The following is a 24,625-nucleotide window of genomic DNA, read 5'->3' on the forward strand; positions in this document are numbered from 1 at the left end:
ATGGTCCTAGTTTCAAGTTCTTCCATAATGCCATAAATCTACAATAAACTGGAATACAACACACAGATTTCTCTCTGCTGCACAGCTGCTGTCACAGGTTGAAAGCTCACAGGCTGAATTGCTGGGCCAGACTCTGTGCTACTGGGGAGCCACAGTGCAAAAGAGTTCAACACACTGTTTAGAAGGACAACTTTCACAGAAATAATTTACACTTTGCAAACCACATTGCTTAGACAGCACCACTAGGAGTAAAAGCCACTGCAGTTCTCCCCGTTGAGAGTGACAACATATTACTTCAAAGCAACTTAACCCTTACTGTAGGCTGTAATGCAGCCAGATTTCTGAAACTATTTTAACAAATTGCATTTCATGCATAATCTCTTTACAGTAAATAGTTTTTAAAAATTGCTCTTGTACTAACAGTCCTGATGTAAAAGACAGTGCAATATTACTTACTGTTTTGGTAGAAAAAGTAGTAGGTTTCACGCTTTTTTCAGAGTGAACAATCAGCTCTCCATTTTTTCTCTGATTATAAACTTCTAAAGCATCAACTAGCTGCACTCCTTTTGCCAAACAATGACGTTTTCTAACCTGCCAGGGAAAAAAATACTGTGTTCAAACACACTGGGCAGAAGTATGTGCTTACAGTGGCAGTCAGTGATTTGACAGGTATAAAACAGAAGTCTAACACACTGACAGTATTACTTATGTTTCTAACACATATTTGCAAGAGCACTTCCAACTCTAGAATATCATACTTTGACTTAATACTACAGATCAATTAGGAATAAATATGTTTGGGGGATATTAGGTATTTAAATAAGCAAGATGTGGTTTAGGACATGGTATTATGAACAATTTAGTGCAACAACGGACTCCTTTGGAACAAATAACAATAAAAATGAGCAAAACCCTGTCAGTCTAAACTATGATGCGACATAACTATTTTTTATGCCCTTCTCTGAAATGTTGGTTGGTATTTGACAGCATTGTTGAGCTACACCTGGATTATTTTACTGCCAATAAAACTTTGCTCACCTGCTGCTCAGTTTCTAAAGGACGAATCCTTTTCCTGTCTACTTGAAAATCATCATTCTCATTGTTACATCGAGATAACCTTTTTTTGGCAGACAACTTTGAAGCTAGCGTTTCATTTTCTTTACATTCTGTAATTAAAAATGAAGTAAAGTAAAAGGTATGTCCACAACTAGGAAAGCATTAAATAAGGGCAACATTCTAAAAATAGAATTTACTATAAATACAAATGATGTAGGAAATAGTATCAGACATTTCTAGACCCATTAACCTCCATTTCCCTACAATTTCCATGCAGGACAGAATCATGTAGTATTCTGCTATTATGATGGTAAAAAAAAGTGCCTGACTTGAAAGCAAAAAAAATTTACATCACTGGCTACCTATTTTACTTCCAAAACAGATTTTTAGAATCATAGAATAGTTTGGGTTGGAAGGGACCTTTAAAGGTCAGCTAAGTCCAACCCCCCTGCAAGGAGCAGGGAATTATTTAGCCTTTTATTTTCCTGCAAGGAGCAAGAATATTTAGCTGCCTATGTATGAAGTTACCTGTGTTCGTTAGAGGGCTTCCAGGTTTCATGGAACTTCCTGTTTCAGAACTATTATAAGAACAAGAAGCACCATGATTCTCACTTGTTGCAGGCTCGTTGCTCTTAGATTGCGAATGACACGTACAGCAACACGGCAGTGAGGTCTCTGGCTTTCTGTCTTCCTTTTCACACGACGATGTACGCAGTGATTTCTCTAAAGGACACAGTCATTTGCCTTCCATTAAAAACTACTCAAGACTACACATCAGAACTAGACTTTCCAAACAGTTAAGATGAAAGCTTTGGTTTAGGTACCAGCTATAAACTCTGTGTCTCCACAAAGTCTGAACAAGCTATCATCTCCCTTAGAGGGACTGCAAAGAATCGTAACAACTTGCAGAAGTGAAAAATACCTCTCTTTTTCAATTCCATCTGCGTAACTACAAGACACAAGTATTTTCTTTCAAAGTTCCAACAGCCATATAATTTGCTTATGATAACAGGTAGCTAAATCCAGCTTAATATTACTGGCCATTACTGTTTAATTTGCCAAGAAGGCAACACGTATAACGGTGGGCAAAGGCCTGGTTGGATTCCTGAAATCAAATGCTTAAGGGCTGATAAACAACAGTAATTCATTATAACATAGTTTGGTAATAAAAACTGGGCAAACAGACACCAAGACAACTTCTTACCATGCAGAGACTGCTGCCAGGATAACGCAGAACAAAGTAATGCCAAGCTTTTACCACTTCCTGTAGGACTCTCCAACAGGCAGTGCTGCTTGTTATTTAAGCCCTTAACAATCTTTAAGGAGAATAACAAGAACAAAACCAGAATTAATAGAAAAAAAAAACAAAGAGGATGCCTTTAGCAAAGCTGTAACTTCTGAAAACAGATCAGGACACTTGTTGTAGTGTAAAAAAAAAAGTGCTCAGAGGTTCACTTGCAAGAGTGAAACACTTACCTGCTAACAGCAACAGGGGCTGCTGGGGCTAGCTTGCTTTCTTTAGTCTTACAAAACATTGAAAACATCTATCAGACAACCAAACCACTTTGAAAAAACACTTAAAAATGGTTAAAACTGTTTAAAAATGTTTAGACATAAAGTGTAAAAATTCATTTTAAAAAGCTCTCCAAAAAGTAAAAATTGAAATGTTACGTTCTGTTTAGAAGACGGATGTTTTACTAAATCATTCCCTCCTTATATACCTATGAAATTACAGTATATCTAATTATATGTATCACTATAATTATACTATAATCATATGTATTACATAATACTTAACTTGTCTCAGCATGTGTTCCCAAATCCAAAATGTACTTCAGCATTCCCTAGTCATGGGCCAGGTGTCATTGTACAGCACAGAGAACAGTAAGTTACACTACAGCTGAAATTCTCAAGATATTGGAGGCTCTGAAAACATAAGCTCTTTGTTTAGCAAACGCTAACACGAATTCTACTTACAGCATTCATCATAGCAAGTTGTGAAGGGTAAGCCTTGCAAGGGAACATGATCTTCACTCCCCCAATAGTATATTCTGACACATCAGAAGACATGGCTGCTTTTTCCTCCTGTTTAGTTCAGGTTTATATCTGCAATTAAAAATAGTTTAACAAGTCAACACTAACAACCAGGCAAAGCGTGAAACAGCACGTGGTATCAAACAAAAACAAGTAGAAATTGCTAACCTGATAAGAGGGCTAAGTGGTTTGGGATATAACTAGAACTGGCTGACAGGAATTTATATCACACATCACCAGTTCAGGCTCGGTCCTGGTCACAAATGAGAGCACGTTGTCACCATCTGATGAGTAACATCAGTAAATTAAGCAATTTAAATAAAAGCATGAATGAACTGCGCACATCACTTCAGGTTCTATTTCTCAGACTGAATATTTTTGGGATAAAAACCCAAATCCTTGGGGGGAAAGTATTTTAGGATCTTTTACAGCTAAAAATAGCCATTTTTTAATTCTGGAGGTCCATTAGCTTGAAGTCCAAGACATTGCAAACTACAAAGGGACAGTAGACAACAGTAGCTCGTACTGTACATTTTATAATAATGAGAAAATAAAACTGGACACTGACTTTAGAAATGAAATGTTTTAAATCAATATTTTTCTTCCACTAGTAATACAGTATACAGTGAAAATGAGGTTTAATCCACTCTACTGTTCTGTATTGTCTTGCATCTGGATAATAACAGAAAGTCCATTTCCCTACCACGCTAAAATGTTTTTTAAACACTGAATTTTTTTTCCTACAGGTTTTCAGGATCTACAAAACAGGGGGGCCGCTCCCCAGGGAAACACCACGGTGACCCTGCTCCAGCTCGGGCCCTGGGGAGAATTCCTCTCCCTCGCCGCGGCCGAGGGCAGGGAGCGCTGCGGCAGCTGCTGTCATTCTCCCGTGAGTGTCGCCCCGCCCCAGCCTACACAGAGGCACCTGGGCGCTTCCTTGATCTTCTTTAAGAGGAAGGAGCCCCCAGAAAACCACTTCCCTCCCACCCCACGCGAGCCCGGTCCCCCCACAGACGCGCTGCGCTCTGCCCCGCGGGAGGCGGCCGGCAGCCGCTCACCTCCGGCGCCGGCGGCCCTCTCCAGCGTCCGTCCTTCCCGCCTCCGCCCCGGCGCCAATCAGCTGACAGGAAGGGGCTCTGAGCCGCCAATCAGCAAACCGCAGACTGAGCCGCTCCCGCCTTCCACCTCTGCGCTTCTAGAACCAATCACTGAGGGCCTTGTTGGCTTCCGGGTTTAAACTCGTTGCTGGGCAACCACGCGTTTACCGTGGAGGAATTGTATTGCGAAATATTTTTATTATTTACGTTATAAGCACAGTGCACTGAAAACACTTGTACTGGGAACTAAAAACCGAATAATTGTTTTTAGTAAAATCAGTGTCTTTAAAACACTGCCATGCACCACAGCCCCTGGAAGGGCAGGCCGCAGCCAGAGGGGCTCGGTGTTCCTCTGTTCCCGTGGGCTAAACTGGGTACAAATCCGGAAACCTAAAATGAGTACAGGCAACTCCCTTTGAAATTAAAAGTATTAATATCTATGACTTGATCCAAATAATACACTGTTGGGGTTTTTTTTATTTAAATACCACTACAGCATATAAAATTACACTTAAAACAGAGGAAAAAAAAATACATACATTTAGATTATTTACATACTTTACATCAAGATGACAAAAATATACTTGGTAACCAGACGGTGTTACTGGATGGTTACAGCACACTGGTACTCCTGGAATGCAAACCCGAGTGTGTTTTCAGTATCAGCCTTCCGAAACCACTGTCCACCACGGGCAGAAGACAAGCAATGAAAGATTTTCTTAAGGCCACGTTAAAGAATCACACCATCATTTCTGGAATATAAACTGGTTTTAATTGAAAAATATTTTACTTCGTTAAGGACCCTGGACGCTGTCATTTCAGAAAAGAGCAAGTACCAGACTGATAAATTTAGCAATTCAAGTGTGTTGAAGCACTACACTCCTTTCTGGCACAACAGCCAAACCTCCATTTTCTTTCTCTGCCACAAAAGCCATGCTGCCTCGCATAAGAGCTTGTGCAACCTTCAATAAACTCCCAAATACTGCACCACACATCCCCTTCTGCAATGTCACAAAACACATCTGTCGAGGCTAAATCCTACAGCTTTCGTATCTGAAAGAACAACCCACTTCATGCACGAAGCACAAGATTCAGCCTTCCCGTCCACCGAGCTGCATGTAACCACGCTAGTATGGCTGAACTCTGTCATCCCTTTCATTACAGGGAAATTTAGCTTCTGTCACAGTCACCCTCAACACTAATTTCTTTTTTTCAATCTTATCTTGATGACAACTTAAGATACCTTTGCACTTATTTCTTCAAGTCTTTCTCATCTCTTTTAAACTAAGCCATCTGAGCTGCATTTAAAAATACATAATTCTTTAAAAATCACATTTACACAGGTCGTTTTGTAGTACTAGTACTTTTTTTTAAAGAAACTTTTAGACGAGTTTCAAACTTTTAATGAAGGCTGGTTGATCTTTAAATGAAGTTCCTGATCTCATGAACTGAAATTTTGACCAATAGTTTAAAACATAGGTAAAAAAAAAGTTAAAGCCTTTTCTTGGTACTCAATGTGATGGCACAAGGTACTTGCACTCCTTTTTCAAGTCTGTCTTGGAGTATTTTATTCCATCGTGCTCTGCAGAGCTCTGGAACAGCAGTTCATTTAACTTAAGGAAAGTACTTCCATCTCAATTTTTTCTTACCCATCATTTTGCTCTTTGCTCAACAAATGAAGTATTCACTTTTTCAGAGTGTTATAAAACCCTTTCGAGTGTGTTGCTGTATCACTTCAGAAACCAAGCAAGCCTGATAATCATGCTTGGTTTCACTGGAAATTATTTACTGACCCCATCAGCCTCAGAAGTTTCCACTGGAAGCAACACAAGCCTCTTTAAAGGATTATTTTCTTTTCAAACGTAACTGAATCAAACCAATGAAAAGCATGGACTTCTTGTGCTCCAGTTCCTCAATCCACTTTCACAGCTTTCTCCAAATTCAAACACCATAGACTGTGGACTAGCTACAGTACAACTTCATTTGTGTTCTTCCTAAACTCCACTTACGCTCATGTTAATTATCTCAATGATAGTATTTTCAACAGACTGGCATAACCGAACATCAGGGTCCATGCTTGCAATGTCCCTTGAACAACTTTTGTCAGAGGAATCTTTACAAAGTCCTGACACTTCATGTGGTTTCTCCTTAAGTTGCTGGAGACCTAGAAAATTAAGAAGCAAAGTACATCTAAATAAACAAACATTTTAAAAAAATTGTTATAGTACATGTGTAACACAAACATGTATGCTATGAAATTGCAAATTTGAGTGATTGCTATTTCATGTACCAGGCTTAACTACGCAGATTACTTCTAGCGACTACAACATTTATTTTTCATTTACCTATATCTGACTCCTTCGGAGTTTTTTATTCTCCCCTCTTACTTGACATCCTAGCACAGATACCATCAGGGAACCTTGTATCACATGAACAGAGCATTTGTCTTTAGACAAAAAAAGAGACAAAACTATGCTCAAGATCAATTGACACCCTTAAACTGTTATTTACACAATCACTATAGATTTATCCAACCATGCTATGTCATGCGTAAGACTTCACTGAGCTCATTTGATTTTGCATTTCCAACAGATTAGGAAGATCTGTATGGCCATTATGCCACAGCTGAGGAGCTGACATGTCCTTGTGTTCTCAAAAGCCAAGGGCCTTTGCTCACGTCTTTCATCCTTAGACTATGATAGCAAATTCTATGCACAACACTTGCATGCAGGGATACATCTTGGAATTATACAAGCAAGGAAATAAAACAGAAGGAAGGTGGTACAAAGCTCAATAAAAGGGATACTTTCAGCCCCTTTAGCTTCTAAACTCTCTCCTCCAACCCAGAAAATCCACCTATCCCTATTCCTTCCATATTTACAAGACAACAGCAGTAAATTTCATACTGCATTCCAACTACACTCAAACATTTGAAACAGTAACATCATTTTCTCCCTGGGACCATGATGTTAGTTTTGAAATACAAGGTACTTTACTTACGTGTAATAATTGGGTCGAAGTCTCTTGTCTGCGTAGCAACATCAGAAGCACAAACTTGTCCTATTTGTATCAGCAGAGACATAATATCCTCATACAAAGGAGGAAAGGCTTGACAGAATGACACCAAACAAGGCAGGGTCGGCATAAAAAATGCATAGCGCTTCGACTGGGTTAAAACTATCAAGGAAAATAAAATGGTTCAGTAAAAAGGAATTATTACAAAAATCCAGTCAATAACCATTGTTACTTTCACAACCATAATTAACACACTGGCATCTAGACAAAACTGCATTCAACCTAGACAAATAATTCTAATTTACACAACAATGTATTTTGGGGTTGCTAGAATGCTTACCTGTGAGTAGGGTTCCCATCACATTGATAGCTAAACGAGCCACGCTGAGAGACTTAGGTAGTGCGTACTGAATACATAAAAATGAAAGTAACTGGATGGCAAATATCTGTTAAGTAGGTGAAAGGCAAAAGAGAAATAAGCAATAAAGTTACAGGTTGCTTTGCACTTTCTATCCAAAGTTCTTCACATAAGTTATGAGTTAGAAAATATTCTCTATTTTACCAATGAGGAAATTAAACCCAGAGAAGCACTAATAATAGTTACTCTGATTTTTTTATCTGCTGACATTAAGAAAAAAATCCCACACATATTTAAAATTAATCAAAGTACCAACATTAGTGTTTCAGAATCTCCTCCACAGACATAATTTGTTCTGACGTTAACAATGAGCAACAAAGCAACACACAATTTAAAATGTTACCCTTGCAAAAGTTTTTTAAGGTCCGGTGTGTTCTAGTTTTAACTTTAGTTTAGTATCCTCTCAGCAGTAACAGTATTTGAGAAGGTATTAAATAAGAGCAACTACAAAGTTGTCTTGATATACAAACCAGAGGAATCTTCAGCCCAACAAATTCCAGTTACCTACAACTAGCCAAGTACGTAGTCTCCCTTGTCATAGGATACCAAATCAAGGTCTACAAATTGCTTTAGAAAGTGATAATAAACTATTATTTGCCATTATTTTTCATAACCATCATGAGAAGACATTCAAAACCACTGGTGAAACATTTCAAAATCAAACTCATGACTCCCCCTTTGCTGAGCCTGTAGTGAGAAGAAACGAGCACTCAAGATTCAAAGAGCCTACATGTCGTTCTAGCAGGCTTTGTCGTTACAGTTAGACCAGGGGGAGAACCAGCAAGACAACTGGCAAAAGAGAAATGTAAATTGATTTAGAAATTTACATCTTATAGTCTTGTCCCGAGCTTGCTTCAAGAAACAGTAGTAATATTCCCTAGAAAAAGCTGGTAGCCAAACTTTTAATGAAAATTAATAAAATTTTGATCTTAAGGCTGCTTCATGTGTTCTACAGAGTATCTCTGCAAAAAAGATTTTCAAAATTCAAATCTTCATGTAAGTCCCCCTAGCTACAAAGTAGTGGACAAAAACTAAGTAGGCAAAACTTTTGCCAACTGATTTATACTCAATATAAAGAATGAATTAAAGTCATTATTGAAAAGTGCTTTTATTCATGTTCTTGAAGGTAATACTGAAATTCATGCGTATTTTCTGAACAAGTGTACAGAGGCACGTTAGAGGAGTTGTCACAATCCCTGTCTGAAGGGGATTTAAAGGCCAGGCCTTTAGTTTAAGGTAAAGTGCTACAGATACTACCATAACATCCTGGGCAACTTAGAACAGGACTTTTTTTAGCGATCCTTTTATATTCTCTCCTTAACCAATACTTCATCAGGGTTAACTCCTTATACTGATTCTCAAACCAGACGACTGTACAGTACCTGTTTTTCAAGTTCGGGCTGGGCAATGAGCTCTGGTATGAAATCCAGACAGATGTGCATCGAGGGAATCCCTGCCACTGTCAGTGACAGAAGTTCACACGGGTAACCCTGTGTGATTAAGAAAATGGATACATCAAAGGTGTTTTAAAAATTCTGCCTCATTTAAGATTTTAAATTAGATCCGTGGTAATGCTTTTTTCAAAACTAACATATTTGTAAATCTCTTTTGTTCGGAATTGTAAGAAACAGGCCTGTATCTCCAGGCAACAAGAGCCAGACTGGATGACAAACCCAGGGTCTGAATCAGTTCTTTATCCTGAATTGCACAGAAAGTCTCCCTCCACTCCCCAAACTAAACTAGGCTGCAGTCACCCCTTCCTTCTGCATCTTTCCCTGTGTTGCAAACTTCACCACAGGCCCCAACTTGCTTATTTCACAACTACACCATTATGGCTTTTTAGTGACTTAACCAGTTCCAGGTCAAGGCAAATTAACTCCTTTTAAAGAGACCAACATCTGGCAATGAGCAATTTAACACACACACAAAACACTTTTATATTTAAAGGTTTGCTAATCTTTCCTCTCTTCTTTTTTTGAAGGTGCACAGCTGCTTTGGCAGGGGCAACCTTTCTCCTTCCACTCTAAAGAGATAAACTGTGCCCTAACAAAAGGGAAAGATAAGAAGATGTTTACATTTGAAGCCAAATTACAGTTTTGAATAATGAGTATACTAATTTAAAAACATGGCCAGAAAAAAGTCACCCACGAAAGATGTGGAATAAGTAATTATAAGATGATTAGGCCAGTTTTCCTTGACCCAGAATGAATAAACTATTTTGGTATAAAAAAGGGCAGAGGCACAAACAAAGCATGCGTTCAGTGATGAGGAAGAGGCACAGTTTAGCTGCTTCCTTCTCAGCTACAACACAAAGTCCAAGCATTGAAATATGGAGGAAACGTAGGTACTGTAAATTTGGCAACACAGGAAGCAGAGCAGTGGGCCACTACAATTTCTGAGGAATACAACAGCAGCATTCAATATCATTTGACCACTTAATCTGGCTCTTTCTTAACGAGAGAAACCGTAAAAGAACTAATATAGTGCAAAGCAGACCTGGAAATGAACTAGTTTGACTATGTTGGGATCAGCTATATACATCTGATGCAGCAGACAGCAGATCAGGCACTGGACCTCTCGAAGATTACACAGCAAGCTATCTTCTTCCTCTTCTAGTTCTGGACTCCTAGGGCCTGTGGAACTATGAACACTCTTCAGCAAACTGTGGGTATTACTGCTCTGGGCTTTCTCTTCATCTGTAGGTAAGCAGATCTCTAAAAGAATCTGCACAGCAGCACTGTCCTGTGAAGAAAATAAGCAACAGAACATGCACTAAAAAAACCAGTGAAATCAATGAAATCAAAGGCAAAGTAATGACAATGTCTGAAACTGATGACTGTCAGATGGCTAGAATTTCTAGCTATAGATTTTTTTTGCTATAGAATAAAAACAACTCAGTTCAATAATCACAAACCCTGAAGGACATAAAAAACCCCAACACTTTATCTGAATCAAGACTCAAAGAATGAAAGCTTAAATCCAACAGATCATCACAATCACAGATGAAAAGGGCAATTTCAGAGGAATCTCATATTGCTTCAAAACAAATATCCAATGGTCCCTTAAATCATCCAGATCAGACAAAATCTACACATGGTCATGTAATTCACAGTATTTCAGGGAAACTACACTTCTCATTTAAATATAAAACCTCCTATTAACTCAAAACCCATCTTCTAATAAGGACTATAAATGAGACATTTTCCAGAGAGAAGTAAGAAAAGCCTGTCTGTGAAACAGGATTACTCAAGAATTCCCATAATGTCAAGCTAAGCCTCACGCTTTACAATGCTGGCTGCTTCTCTTAAATAACATCGTTCAAATGATCACGCATAGGTCTGTCACATTTATTCATATTTTACTGCTGCAAAGCTAACTACAGAAAGAGCCTCTGGATTACACAAGCAACAAGGCAGAAGGGTTAGTAAGCAGAACTCCTCTGTTCTAACTAATTAACGAACAGAGAAGAACATTGTCAAAGCAGTTAACCAACACAATGCTTCAGACTAGAAAACAGAAGATCGAAAATATTTAACAATCTGAATACAGAGGCAGTTTTCTTTTTCGTGGTAACAGAAGTCAGTAAAAAAAAATAAAAAGGTCTCTTTTTTAATTTCCTGTTTCTGTATCTCTGTTTTATCATTGTCTTTCCTCACATCATTTAATATCAATTTCTTCCCCCTTACCTGAGCAGCAAGCAATGCGTTTTTCAATTCTTCTCTCGTAACTTCCGGGGCCTCTGGACCCATTGCATTGTTTTGGGATGGCCTAATGTCCTGCTCTGCTGTTTCTTTTAGGTGAGCATTGAGGTAAGCTTTTGAAGCAAGAAGATATCCGTTCAACATGTGCAAAGTTATATCCATCAGAGGAGGACTCCTGATACGGGATCACGTGATAAAATAAAGACATTTCATTAGGCAGAGCAATAAGACAGTAATAACATGAACAAACTAAAAGCACTCCTCAAAGGCTCATTTGGTTGTACTCTGGTTCATACTAAAGCTGTTTTCCCTAACGCAGCAAAATACTAAAGGTCACCATCCCTCCTGCTGCCCTGCCATTCAGTCCTACTTCTCTCCTGCACGCACACGTATGCATACACTCCACAAAAACAAGGAACTGCTGAAGAGACTAATTCCTGATGAACAAAGGAAACCCTAGCTATAAGTTGTTTGGCTGTACGTGAGGTAAGGAAAAATAATTATCTAAATGATGGGGAAAAATAAGGCAGACAAGCTCTGAACTGCTTCCAAAATACTAAGATGGTAGTTTTCAAATCACATTGCATTATAAATCTCCCTAACAGTTTTAGAAATGCAGGATTTTCAATTTGCATCCAGGGCTGAAGGGACAGACATTTAAGAATTTCACATATGGGTTGGGGATTAAAGATGTCATCAACAGAAAGTCTAGGAGAGTTGTAGCAACTTAAATGAAAATTGGATTCATGGCTCAACTGCTACAAGGCAAGGAGCGACAGATGCATATGAACAAGAATGCGAAGAACAAATCAATTTGACTATTAGGCATTTATTATGAACAAAAGGATAATACAAAAGCAGAAAAATAAACTACAACTGACATAAAACATAAAAAAAAATACACAATGAATAAACCTAGGGGCTGAAGTCCATTTAAAATGATTAACCACATCTTTTTTAGAACAACAGATGCAATTTTCTTCATTATTATGAAAAAGCAAAGTTATCATTTACAAATTCTGACTTATTGTTTGCATTATTTTATATTCTTCTTAAAAGCTGGTCCATTGCTATCAGTTTTGATCATTTTCACTACTAAAGTTCTCAGCTTATTCTTCTGCATCAGAGCCACAAAGCAGCATTACACATCCTCCTCTGTCATCACTGACATCTAGAGGAACTAATTTCTAAGTACTACTAAAAGACTTTCTCTGGAAATTAAGGAAGGCTACAAAAGTCATATCCATTAAGCACCCAGTGGCAGAAACTGTTACCCCAAAAGATGGAGTACCACAGGCCCATGAGGTACAGCAAAAGACTGTGCAGTGGAAGGATGTTACAGCTACAAGCTCAACCACCACCACCACCATGTGGCAGCAGCCATTTTAAGCACGCTGCAATGTCTATTTAGAACAAATTTACACACATCTAAAATGGATGATCTATGTACAAATCCCAAACTTTCCAAAATAGGACTGAGTGTAAGGTGGTCCAACAAGACACTCAGCTGAACAGTGTGACATGCTGAAACAGCAGGCACAGCCCCACTCAGTCCTCAGAACAAGCTTAATACAAAAAAGATGGAACTTACAAGCTCCTTTGATTAGTTTGAAAATGTTTTGAAGTACTGAAAACTTTTAGAAGTTTTCTATGAGACATCTTTACATTTAACATTCACTGTGTATCAGTGTAAGTCCCACAGAACATAAAAAGCTAATGCTTACCTATGAACTCTCTGATCGCATCTGAGTACAATCAAAGGGTCAATCATCAGATCATTCTGAGTGTACTTCTGCTGCTGGACTACTTTGACTGAAGGCTGCAGAGCATTAACAGTCATCACCCACAACCTAAAATGAGATTATTTTTACGATTTTTTTATTAGATAATCTGTAAGAGAATAAGGATCACATAAGCACCTGGACACCCCCTTATCTCGATTAGCTATATTTTTCTAGAACTACCAAGGAGCAAAAACCCCATGCTTCATTTGCAGCCCTTAAAGTTAACCAAGATACAGTTCACTTACATTCACTGGAATTACAGCAAACAAACTGTCCTTACTGCAATAAAGCATCCAGTTCCTCCGAAAAGACACATTCTTACTGAAGTGAGTTCACGTTTCAGCAGCAATTTGTCATAAACAACATACACTAAAAAACTATACCCTGTATTTTAAGCGACCTGGTGACTTCCTTTCCCCTGAGAACAAGAAGTATCATCCTTTGAAATGCAAAGGTCAAAATTTTCAACAAAGCAAAAAGGAATGCAACTCCAACACATTCTATTCAGTCACAACTTCGAATTTCCCAGACAAAGGCATTCTGTCATTATTTTTGAAACAGAAGGTGGCATTCCACCTATCTGCAACAACAAAGTGAACGGTATTTTGAGCCTACCTTCTTGGCATCACAGTGTTGAGAACCATCCAAAGTTTATTGACAGTCTGAAGAATCCTACGAGGGACTCCAGCATTCAGCAAACAATTCATATTTGATGTCAATACTTCTGCATATGGGATCAATTCACCAGCTGAGAGAAGTGTTAAATGTTCTAAGATCTGCATCAGCTGGGTGTGATTTCCAGGCAGCATGGAAAATGCTGTAAAATAAAGACAACAGGATCTTGGTAAAATCGGACTTGGGACATGTTTTCTGACTTGGCAACAGAACATCTTTCATTATACAAATGCACTATAATCAAATTAATGAAATGGCTACACACTTCCAAACCCACTATATTCCAACAAATTTGGAAAGAACACCGCTTACTTCACATGAAGTTAGTTACCTTCCTGCAGCTGTTTGGGAGAGTGATTCTTCGCCATGTTTGTAAGCAGCATCCTCCTCAGTAAGGCATCAGTGCCCGTGATCTGTTCCTCGCAGATCCAGTCTTCCACAATGCAGAGGTGTGGATAGTTAGTTGCAAGAAGGCGTAACAGCGCAGAATGCAAGCCTTTAGGGATATTAAGAAAGCATACCTCTTACATTTAAGTAGCTACATCCTTCACCTGAACATACTTGTGCCTATCATATCAACAACAGACCTTAACCGAATCACTGCCAAGAAGTTCAATGAGCTTACATGTTTATAGCCTGATATTCTGACTCCAACAGAAAGGAAAAGCTACCTTTTGGAAAGGTGGGAGGATCCTACAGTAACTCTTAAACTCAGTCTGGAATAATTATAAATTCTCAGCCAATTCCTACTCTAAAACCTACCCTAGGTATGGTAAGACCTAGCCTAAAAAGACCTGCCTTCCTCAAACTTTCAGTATTACTCTTCAAACGTATCTGTAATCTCAGTAGTTACTGGCAGATTTTAGAAGAAAGAGAAAGGCAGGCACACTATGAAACAGATGATAGTCACAGAGCTGGAAACACACTTCACCTTCCTTCCTCATGCACATTAAGACTTTCACACACAGATTTACCCCCCAGCTCCTGCTGCAGTCCTTGTGCCTGCCGGATGAGGTACTTGATTGGAATCTGGTCCATTAATGCTGAAGAGTAAGACTTGGGTTTTTTCTGCATGGCAGCTATAAAGGAACACGACAAGAAACCAAGCATAACAGTTAGAGTTGGAAAAAATTATTTCCCCAACTGAATCAATAAAGAAAATGCAAAGCACTTGTCTCTATATTATCCAGGTAAAACAGAGAAAATCCCAAATAACACATCTCATTCCTGTTAAAGTATTAACATCAAGCTCTTCAGGAAACCATTTCTGTGAATATTTTCATGTAAAGATTTTCCTGGTATTTAGATTTCTTTGCAAGATCTCCATATTATCTTTGACCAAGTCCAACTGATTTTGAGATCACAGCTCAAATCTGCACTTGCTTTATTCAAGGTTTTTGACTCTTAAAAAAAAATTGGTTATCAGTTAGTACATGGAATTCAAACTGCTGGCACACACAACACCCTCTAGTGAGGTGGAAGTTATAAATGCAAGAAGTCTTTCTTGAATTGCATGAAGAAAATTAGCACTGATGAATGCCAGAAGTTTTGTGCCCCAAAAAGGGGAGGTAAAAACACCCACCAGATATAAACAGTATGTTTTCACTGAAATTAAACTCCAACAATAAACTACACAATGTTCTTTTAGAATTGATTTAAAGCCTCAATTTCAAGGCAAAAAGGTATCATGCAGTACTATCAACTATATAATCGCCAACCAAAGAAATGTGTGTGCAAGTCTGATGACACATAAATAAATTAATATCTGAAGTAATTAAGAAATCTTTGTTAATTGTTACTGTACTTATTAGATGGTCATAAACATTTCTGGTAACTTTTTGGCCAGCTTGGACCTTTATTAATCTGGAAAACAAATTACTGAACTAGAGAGTAGTTTAGCAGAAACTTTATCTCCTGACAGCAACATGAATTTTGGTTACTGTAAGAATTCCTCTCTTTGCATCTAATTTTCAGTTCATCTATTTTCCACTGGTGCACTCTACACATACCTAGTATCTTCGTGTTTGCCAGAAGTGCTTCCTCGTACGACAGGACATAGTAAAGGACAAGCAATTGCGTTGTGATGCTGTATCGCTGAGTAAGACGAGCATTTTCTCCCTGTACATAAAACCACATACAAAGGTCATGTTGCATTCCTGATTCTTGAGAACAAAAATTTGGATTTACCCTCAAACACAAAGAAAGACAAGGCAGTAAGCCTTATATAAAAATATCAAGCCATATGAGGTCCAAGCTGAGAGTTGCAGGGAACTTTTTTTTTCCCCCTTCTTTTTTTTTTTTTCAAATGAGCTTCAAACATAAAGTGTATTTTTGATATCCTGGGTCCCAATAAGGAGTAATCCTAGGATTCCAACGCAAGTCAATACTTGCCACTCATTCTGCATGTGTCCGAGTGACTGTTCGCGTATTTCTATCAAAATTAAAATGCTTCTTTCAAAAACAGCTAGAGTGTATCAATTAAATAGTATTTTTATCTAACAAGACGAAGTCAGTACAAAATTTTTACAAATCCTAAATAAACACCTCACTTTTCAATCCATTAAGTGCTTTTCTTTGCATTTTTAACAGCATGAGTTAGCAAATTCCCAAGGAAAAGGGCAAAACAGGGACAAATAGCAATTCTCCTAAAAATTAGAGTAGCACTAAGAAGATTCATTTCAAAACACAGGACCATCACTGTAGTAGGAGGTCCTTTACTACACAGGCATTAAAGACAAAAAGTGAGGCAACTTACAGAATCTGAGTCGAATGTATATACAAAATATGAAACCACATGTTCACATTAAAGTACATGAAAGATGCAAACAGATCATTTACCCCAGAGAGTCCTTGAAAAACGTTCAGTATCTCCTGTTCCGTGACAGGCTGATTTGTGGCCTCTGGGTTGGATTTGGATGCAGGAGTGAGAATAGAGTTAATGTAGACATCAATAAGAGGAAGCAACTGAGGATGGAGCGGAGTGGTGGTTTCACAGAGCTGCCGATAGATCCAGTCCTAGAAAAAAAACATGCCGTTACACATTCCGTTTCAAAGCTGGAGGGCAATTTTTCGGTCTGCAAGTAGAACCCCTTTTAACCGGGTACAAAAAATGTAACTGAATGAGGCTTTGACTTTGGAAAATGTCATACCAATTCTGGGTTGGGCCTGGTCACAAATTGTGTATCCTGGACCCTGCTCTGTACAGATCCAGCAATAAAACTTGCCCTGGCTGGAAATATCATTCTGGCTATGGTTTTATTAAGTGCAGACACAGAGAGAGAGATAACTTTCTTATTATTTTTAACTTCCCTAAGTTGCGGTCTCTGGATTACAGAGCTAAAACTGGGTACCCTAATTTAAGACACAGTTCCTTCCTAAAATACATGGTTGTAAGATTCATCAAGAATTCTGTTCCTGTAATTCAACCAAAAAACCATGCTGCAAAACCTAGTCAACATTCAAAATTACAAACAGAAATAAAATGAAGATCATACCTTAATGGATACTTTGTGCTTGGTGAATGATCGACTTTTTAAAAGCTGGTAAATGCAGTGAATAGGTAAAAACCCAGTAATGTTGGCACTGAGATTGCCTGTAACAGGCACGCGAACTGCATGGGCTGTAACAACCTAAAGGAAAGTTATAATTAACAAGAAAAATACCACAAATATCACCTTACCAAAAAGCATAAGCACAAGGTGACTAAGTTGCACAGCTACACTCTTCCTGGCATTTATTTTTGGTTGGTTGGAAGCTGAAGAACATTTTAATGCAGTCTAACACATTATGTGTAAAACTGTAGCAAACATACAACATTTGTGAACAACTTCCTGCTACTGCAACAAATAATGTCTAGTAGATTATTTTTCTCCTTTGCGTCCCCATTATTTAAAAAAGCCAAGTGTTCAAAAAGCATAATCAGCGTACAAAAAGAAACAGCCAAGACTCTTCAGCACCAGCAGGGCTTGGATTCTTCTTGTAGGTCAAACTGAAGTGATTACAGAAGAAAGAAAGAAAGGGAAAAAAAAAAAAAGGGAAAAAAATACACCTAAGCTTAAAATACCTGCTCAGTGAAAATCTCCTGTGTGAAGATTGTCTTCATTCTGCTGAGTGAGCTGGGCTTAATAACAATCTGAAACAAAGAAGAAAGTACTTGTAATTTTAAGTTCTAGCTTTCTTATTTATAAGTTCTGCAAATTTATTTTATAAACTGTTAACTTTTAACCTTTTTAAATGTGTCTTCACTGGGATACCAGGAAAACATTCACATCTATACTTCAAATGTAAAAGAAAAATACTTTGAAATGTCACAAGTCATCCCATCCTAAAAACTACCCACCTAGCTTTTCCATTTGACGAGACATTGCCTAACGATAGTAAATTGAAGGTAAGTCTCTCTCAGTAATTTTCAAAAATTAATTATTACACATATAGATATTTCTTTAAACTATTTAAAATAAAGAAGTTTGCAGCTCACTTTCGAAACTACTTCAATTAGTCTTCTAAAAAACTCATTTCTTGCAAATAATGATTTCAACAAGTCAGCACTTTTGGAAGATACTTTCACTGTAACATTCCTCTGTATCAAGAAGCAAGCATAGTTTAATGTTTTTCTAGAGGAATTAATTTAGTTAGTTACCTATTTTTTTTTACTTTACATTTGCTTTAAATACATCAGCAAAACCAAAGCTCTTTATATTTAAACTAAAGACAAGCATATAAATACACAGTAAAAAGTTAATTTTAATGGAGAAATGTTATGCGCTAGAAACAGCTGAGCATTTACCTTCATTCCCAAGGTGGAGCAGACCAAATCAATGATAGCACTCAGCTGATTACTATGGAAATACATGGCTACCAAGAGAAGCATCTCTCCAAAAGAAGCAGACACACCAGAAATGCTAACGATAACAGAGAGGAAGAGTTAATTTCCAATAGGACATAAGTAAATGTGAGATTACTGGAATCACTAAAAACAGAAGCAGCCTGCTCTCACCTTTCAAAGTAAGCTTCTTCCTTTATCATCCAGCTAAGCCACATTACCATGAGTTGCTCCTGCTCCGGTGTGCTGCACAAAGAAAATCCATAAAAGATCCTTTTCCCAGGAACCGCCACTAGTTTTACAATTACTAGCAGAAAAGCCAGTATTTGAGGAATCTTAGGCCAGGAGACTTTTTGTCACTTTCACTTTAGCATCAAACAGCTGATAAGCACTGATATTTAGCCCAAACTTCAGTCCAATTGTCGGGCAATTTCCTGCCTTGAATGCATGCAGCAGAAAGCTACATGCATTCAACACCTTTATTGCTAGTCTTTTGAACAGGGTCTCTAAAGAATTTAGCCATAAACTTGCTTAATGGAAAAGTGAACTAGTAAGGCCTACTTTAGCCTTCAAAACCCACTCCAAACTAAGCTAATGCCGATGCTCCCCTCTCAAAAGGTTTGCTGTAAGCAAGAGGTAAAGCAGAGTGGAATATCAATTTACTCATTGTAGTGTGAGACAAGTCCCTTCAACCAACATACGGAGACTTGTATAAAGAGTTGGGAGAGACAAACTGTGCAGCTCTGGGGAGGTCACTGCTTTATCGGTGCCGAAACAGTAATATCTTTACAAAGCTCCTCCTTCACGGAGAGGTACCTGACAAGAGTGGAGAAGGCCAGAAGCATACAAAAGGAAAGAGACACAAAGCGAACACCAGCTGGAGTTGCAGGAGGCCGGCTGGTCATCAGCTGCAGTAGCTGCTCAGCTTCTTCATCAGTTGGCCTGAATAGGACAGAAAAAGAACAAAACCCATGCTGCAAATTTAAAAGTGAAGAGATTTTCAATCTCATCTCAGTGGTTAAAGATTAAATTTTCTGTTATTTAATGTGTCTTATCAAGTTACCATCAATAAATGAGTATCAATATTAACTGGCAATTCTCTTTGTACTTAAAGACATAAAAACCTCTGTTAACAACAGTGAGAAAACTTCCCCAGGATATAATCTTGCCTATCAATGCAAAATATCAAAATTAAAACCAACAACACACGAAGATGCTACATTGGCGCTCTCTAAAAAGTAAAACCAGGGGAAAAGAAATTCTAAATTCACGTAGTGTACATCGCTGGAGTTTTCAGTTGCTTTCTCTTCTACACCCTGCTCCAACCACTTAGGCCTAGATTTCTTTCAACAAGTCAGTAGAAGTGACTTTGCAACATTAAAGAGAGCACCATATTTCTTACATTATTTTTGATTTAAAAAATCAGCAAAGTCAATAAATGGATCTTTACCATTAGAATGCAAAAAACTTTTCTGCTGACAATAGTACCAGAAAGTAAAAACCAAACCTGCCTCCACAGACCTTAGCATTACATAATATTTGCTCTCTGCACTATAAAGAAACTCCCAGTAATTGGAAACTCCAGCTCTCAGCCCGGGAGAAGGGCCTCCCCTAGTACTAAAATCAGCCAGTCCTGCCACGACTGTTTCAAGGACACAATGGCATTAAGAGACAGCTCATGTTAAAAGCGCCCAAAGCTCTCAACCTCTGTTTAAAAGGACAGACAGTGAATAAAAAACACAGAGCACTGAAACATTCATTACTTCAGCCCAGCAATTCCCATCAAAGCGCAATAGAGACGTAACAATGCGCTGGCTTTCACGACATGCTCTTCCTTCAGTCCTGAATACACAGACACGTTTGGCTCCATATCAACATCTGCTTCTTCAACAATGTGCGTGCTGCGAACCGTGGGAAGGATTCCCATGAGCTCCAGGAGCAGCTGCCTCCTCATTTGCCAAAGCACAGAGCTGATATTATCTCTTTTTCTCTGTGTAAGAGGTTAAAAGAGGAGAACAACAATGTAAAATTGATCCCATCAAACAATGTACCACAGAAGAGCTTCCACAATGATGAAGTCAAGGAAAAAAAAACAGAAGGAGAGAGGGAAAGGAATTCTTTAAAATACAATTTTCAGTACCAGGGCAACAGGCAACATGTGGTCATATTACAATAGCTTATTACACCAAAACACAAGTTTTAACTAACTCAACTAACCAAGCAACTCAAGATGCAACTTCCTATTGGGAACACTGCGGATGAACATATTTATCAGGTAAACATTACAAACTTACAGTACCCTGGTTTCCATCGAATCATCTACCTAAAAATTTATCAGAGGAACAGCTACCTTCAGGGATGCTATTTATACACCGGAGGGTCCTGTGAGGAAAAGTTGCCTTGTAAAGGTTGCTCCAAGATGTGCCACCGGATTTATATGCATTCAGACAAATACGGGTGCCCACATCCAGAAAGGTTACAGCAAGCCGTAAGATTATTTTTCAAAAGCAGAATATTCAAAGATTTTCATACCTGTTGACCATTTCGGATAAAAGTTCCAAACCACGTTCGAACCTTTGCATTTGTTCCAAGTAGCAAACCACTCACAAAACACACCAGGTCACTCACTCCATCATCAGAAGCTTCATTTTTGGTGTGATCCAAGGTCAAAGCCACTCCTAGTCCTGGCAGATGACACTCCTCCACCTAGATAAAACGCTCAGGCTCAATCACCTTTTTTGTTTTTAAAGTTCCAATAAGGATCATAATTACAATTCTCATTACAGACTTACCACCATGCCTCGGACCCTCAGAGCCTGGGAAGGGTTCATTTTACACAAGTGGCGAAGTGCTTCTGTTCTGCGACGGCCTCCAACACTTTCCTCGTCCTGTCGTTCACCATTCTTAATCAAACCTCTACAGACTAAATATCCAACAGGAGGTGTAAGTAAACCTGACCTTTCCAACAGACAGCCACATAAACACACAAAGCCAAGGCATTCTGTTCAGCTCAGTACGATTTATTAGCTGGGCCACACAAACCTTGTCCGGGCATAAACACACGATCTACGCTATGTAAGCAGAACAAGGAAATGGTCTTTTTCTCAGAGAAATTACAGGTCATTACAGATTTGTGCATTATCCAATTACTACTTGTACTCTATCTAATGTAACCTGTGCATCTGGCAGCCCTGGACACTGAAATCTTATTGCGAGGTAAGGGATGTCGAACAGGCAACGTCAATACAAATTTTTCACCTCATAACATGGCTCGGTCTGAGGGACAAGAACCATTAGCAAGGCTAGACCAGCTCATAGTCCCAGTCAGCCTTTGTAACGGTGACCTACGGACGAAAAGGTGCAAGATGCACACAGTGAGTCTACAAATAGGCTGCAAAATAGGGAAATCAACACAATGAGAATGGGAGCCTATCAGCATTTCTAGGTATAAATGCCTTCAAACTTTATTTCATAAGCTAAACACTCTCCCATTCAAATATCCATGACACATGGTTTAGTCCAGAACTAACGACATTGCTAGAAATCATTTAAAACCTTTAGAAAAAGTAAGCTGGAAAAAAAGAAAGTGTAACTCACCCTCATTAAAGCTGTCAGGAACATTGGCCACCAGAAGGCAGAGGAACCAGGCTCCGTTTTTAACGTGCAACAGAGCTTCGGCCACATCAACTATTGGCAACAGCGACGGCAGCTCTGGAAATAAGAGGGTTTTGAAAGTCACAGTGTCTCACTGTCAAACAAGTAAAACCTTGCTTTTAATATGCATTTCACTAACGCGCTCAAATCAATGAATGGAAAATCAGCCTGTGATCTATTCCTCTTTCAAATGAATAGCCCAGATCAGCCTTAAATCTGTCACACCAGCTCCAAAAGTTTTTTTTTTACATTTGTAAGTTAGAAAACACTATAAATATAGAATACTACACCTGCTTGCAAAATGCAGAGAACATCTGCTGCCTCCTCCAGATATACAGGACTCTCGAAGAGCTCAGAAGATTTGAGAAAAAACTCACCATTTGATTCTGACACCTACAAGACATTATGGATCATCACTGAACAGGGTTTAGGAAGCAATTTGTCTAATCTGTCTTTTACAGCTTTAAATTCAGCAGATTGAACACATTAAAAAACTATCAGAAATGTACAGCTATAAACACAGGACAGGCAAGGAAAGTGTTTAGAACAAGAAACATTTAGTAGTGGAAATACTTCAATACGGCCGGTATCATTGCTTCTTTCCAAAAGAAAGGAAAAAATAGCTCAGTGACAATTCTAAAAATATGGTAAGTTTACACAAGGAAAATAAAACACTGAGGAGGAGGGGAAGGAGGAGAAGTACGGTGGCTAATATCATACTGCAACAGGAGAAAAGAACTGGATGGAGAAAACTCATAATTTCATTTTCAAATATGATTTCTGCACTGATGCATCACAAAATCACATTATATTTGAGTGCAGCATATTACAGAATATACAGAGCCTCTATCATATTAGAAAAGATTACCCTCATCTGTTCTGAGGAAGAAACACTTCCTCTAGAAGCTGGGTTCACAACAAGTTTAATCGCAAGCCACTGTTCAATCAGACCGAGAATTTAAGTCTTGGGAAAGCAGGTAAGAACTGGAGAAGAGCACTCATAGCAGCACCAAACAGAACCAGGCAGTGTAGCAACCTACCCAGAGTGCATTTTCACTGCCACAAAACTCGCAAGTGCCCAGATATGGAGAAATTTACCTTATTCATAATGGCTAGTAATTCGCTAAGCACGAGACGAAGCCGGCGAGGTGAATCGCTGTGTTCAAATTCCAGTGTCAGCCCGTGCTGAAGCTGCGACACCAAGATGCTTTCTCCACTCCCTCCTCCTAGCTTGTGCCTAGCAGACAGTTCAAAACAACTCTTAAATGTTTCTGCAAACACACAAAATTTATCAGTTAAAGGGATACAGTAATGTTACAGGGATTCCTTCTATCGTGCTCACGATCAGAAAAGACTGTTGCAGCTGTAGGATGTTATGAAGTTTTCTTTACTAGATTACTCAGGAAACATTACCAACGTTTCAGGGCCTCTGTTTCCCAGCTGCACAGACACAGCCGGGGAAGTGCAGCCCCTGATCCGTCTGTGCACCCCAAGACGGCGGGCCAGCCGCCTGCCTGCGCTCTCAGACCCGCCGGGCAGCTGCCCGCAGGTCATCAACCACCCCTGGCCACGGGCAGGAAAAGATCCCCGAGAGAGACAACGGCACCCAGCTCCCTGCATGGCGCCCTGTCAAAAATCGGGATTTTCCTACGAGATTATCAGGGGAGATGAGCACGAGAGGCCAGGTCTGTCCGGTACTTCAACAAACGCAACGGCCGGAAAAGCCACCGCGCGGCTTTCGCCGCTCTCCGCGTTACCGGAGCTGCTGCTCCTTGCTGGCGTCCTGCTCCAGGGCGTGGAAGTCGACGGAGAGCAAGGCCACGATGGAGTTGACGGCCTCCACCCCCGAGAGCAGCCGCAGGATGAGCTTCTTGTCCTGCGCCCAGCTCTGGCTCTGGTCGGCGGGGGCGCAGAGCGCCATGCGCACCAGGCAGGGCAGCAGCAGCCGCAGCTCGGGGTCGCTCAGCGCGGCCAGGCGCACCACGTCCACCTTCTGCATCGCCTCGAAGGCGTAGGGGCTGACGAACTGCAGGCCGGAGCACTCCGCCATGGCGGCCCCACCTCCCCTCACCGCCGCTTCCGGCGCGCGCTGAGCGCCTCACGGCGGGACCGGCGCCGACACTGACGTCACAGCGGCGGGAAGGCCGCAGCCCCGCCTCTTCCCCGCCCCGGTTTTAAATAAGGAGACACCACAATCAAGGCTTCATGAATAATTTATTCCATTTGAAATTTTTTTAAAAAGTATAAACCTTTTTCATTTCCTCAATCACAATTTGTACAACTCAGTGTTTATGGCATTCGGCAGCAATAGTGTTTGTTCCTCAATTGCTTTCGTTGTTTTTGTTTTCTGTCACGATAAATAACGTCGA

At 39.4% G+C, this 24,625-nt stretch overlaps 2 protein-coding genes across 4 annotated transcripts in view; both read right to left on the reverse strand.

Annotated features, from left to right (window-relative positions):
* BRIP1 (BRCA1 interacting DNA helicase 1) overlaps positions 1-4,779 on the reverse strand; it is a 58,230-nt gene extending 53,451 nt beyond the window's left edge. The window contains exons 1-6 of one of the 3 annotated variants that reach the window (XM_086762880.1): positions 4,746-4,779; positions 3,034-3,162; positions 2,261-2,372; positions 1,585-1,779; positions 1,039-1,166; positions 457-591 (exon numbers count right to left, since the gene is read on the reverse strand). In XM_086762880.1, coding sequence (XP_086619006.1) covers positions 457-591; positions 1,039-1,166; positions 1,585-1,779; positions 2,261-2,372; positions 3,034-3,126 — 663 coding nt within the window. In that variant the 5' untranslated portion in view covers positions 3,127-3,162; positions 4,746-4,779. Of the gene's footprint in view, positions 1-456; positions 592-1,038; positions 1,167-1,584; positions 1,780-2,260; positions 2,373-3,033; positions 3,163-3,258; positions 3,276-4,148; positions 4,176-4,745 lie in introns of those variants that run through there. The other 2 variants (XM_086762881.1, XM_086762882.1) reach the window with 2 other exon arrangements.
* On the reverse strand, positions 4,366-24,307 carry INTS2 (integrator complex subunit 2). The gene is made up of 24 exons (XM_010123620.2): positions 24,014-24,307; positions 23,355-23,493; positions 22,547-22,649; positions 22,200-22,313; positions 21,395-21,525; positions 21,135-21,308; positions 20,366-20,592; positions 19,419-19,544; positions 18,777-18,848; positions 18,567-18,681; positions 17,844-17,912; positions 17,275-17,409; positions 16,619-16,795; positions 15,790-15,898; positions 14,755-14,859; positions 14,112-14,276; positions 13,721-13,922; positions 13,046-13,171; positions 11,307-11,496; positions 10,117-10,362; positions 9,003-9,110; positions 7,543-7,648; positions 7,188-7,364; positions 4,366-6,351 (listed from the first exon to the last, which is right to left on the reverse strand). Exons 1-24 carry the CDS (start codon positions 24,304-24,306, stop codon positions 6,182-6,184), a joined length of 3,579 nt encoding a protein of 1,192 aa, XP_010121922.2. The 5' UTR covers position 24,307; the 3' UTR covers positions 4,366-6,181.
* Between the last annotated feature and the right edge of the window lie 318 nt (positions 24,308-24,625).

The sequence above is a fragment of the Chlamydotis macqueenii genome, chromosome 19 (assembly GCF_036417535.1).
Source record: "Chlamydotis macqueenii isolate bChlMac1 chromosome 19, bChlMac1.mat, whole genome shotgun sequence".
In the NCBI taxonomy this organism is placed as follows: domain Eukaryota; kingdom Metazoa; phylum Chordata; class Aves; order Otidiformes; family Otididae; genus Chlamydotis; species Chlamydotis macqueenii.

What these genes read in the sequence shown, in the direction of transcription:
- INTS2 (XM_010123620.2), bottom strand. Translation starts at nt 24,306, where the DNA reads ATGGCGGAGTGCTCCGGCCTGCAGTTCGTCAGCCCCTACGCCTTCGAG. An exon ending in AGCCCGAACTTGAAAAACAG is followed by an intron (nt 7,649 to 9,002) that starts GTACTGTACAGT and finishes CCTACTTAACAG; the next exon opens with ATATTTGCCATCCAGTTACT. An exon ending in GATGGGAACCCTACTCACAG is followed by an intron (nt 7,365 to 7,542) that starts GTAAGCATTCTA and finishes TTTCCTTGATAG; the next exon opens with TTTTAACCCAGTCGAAGCGC.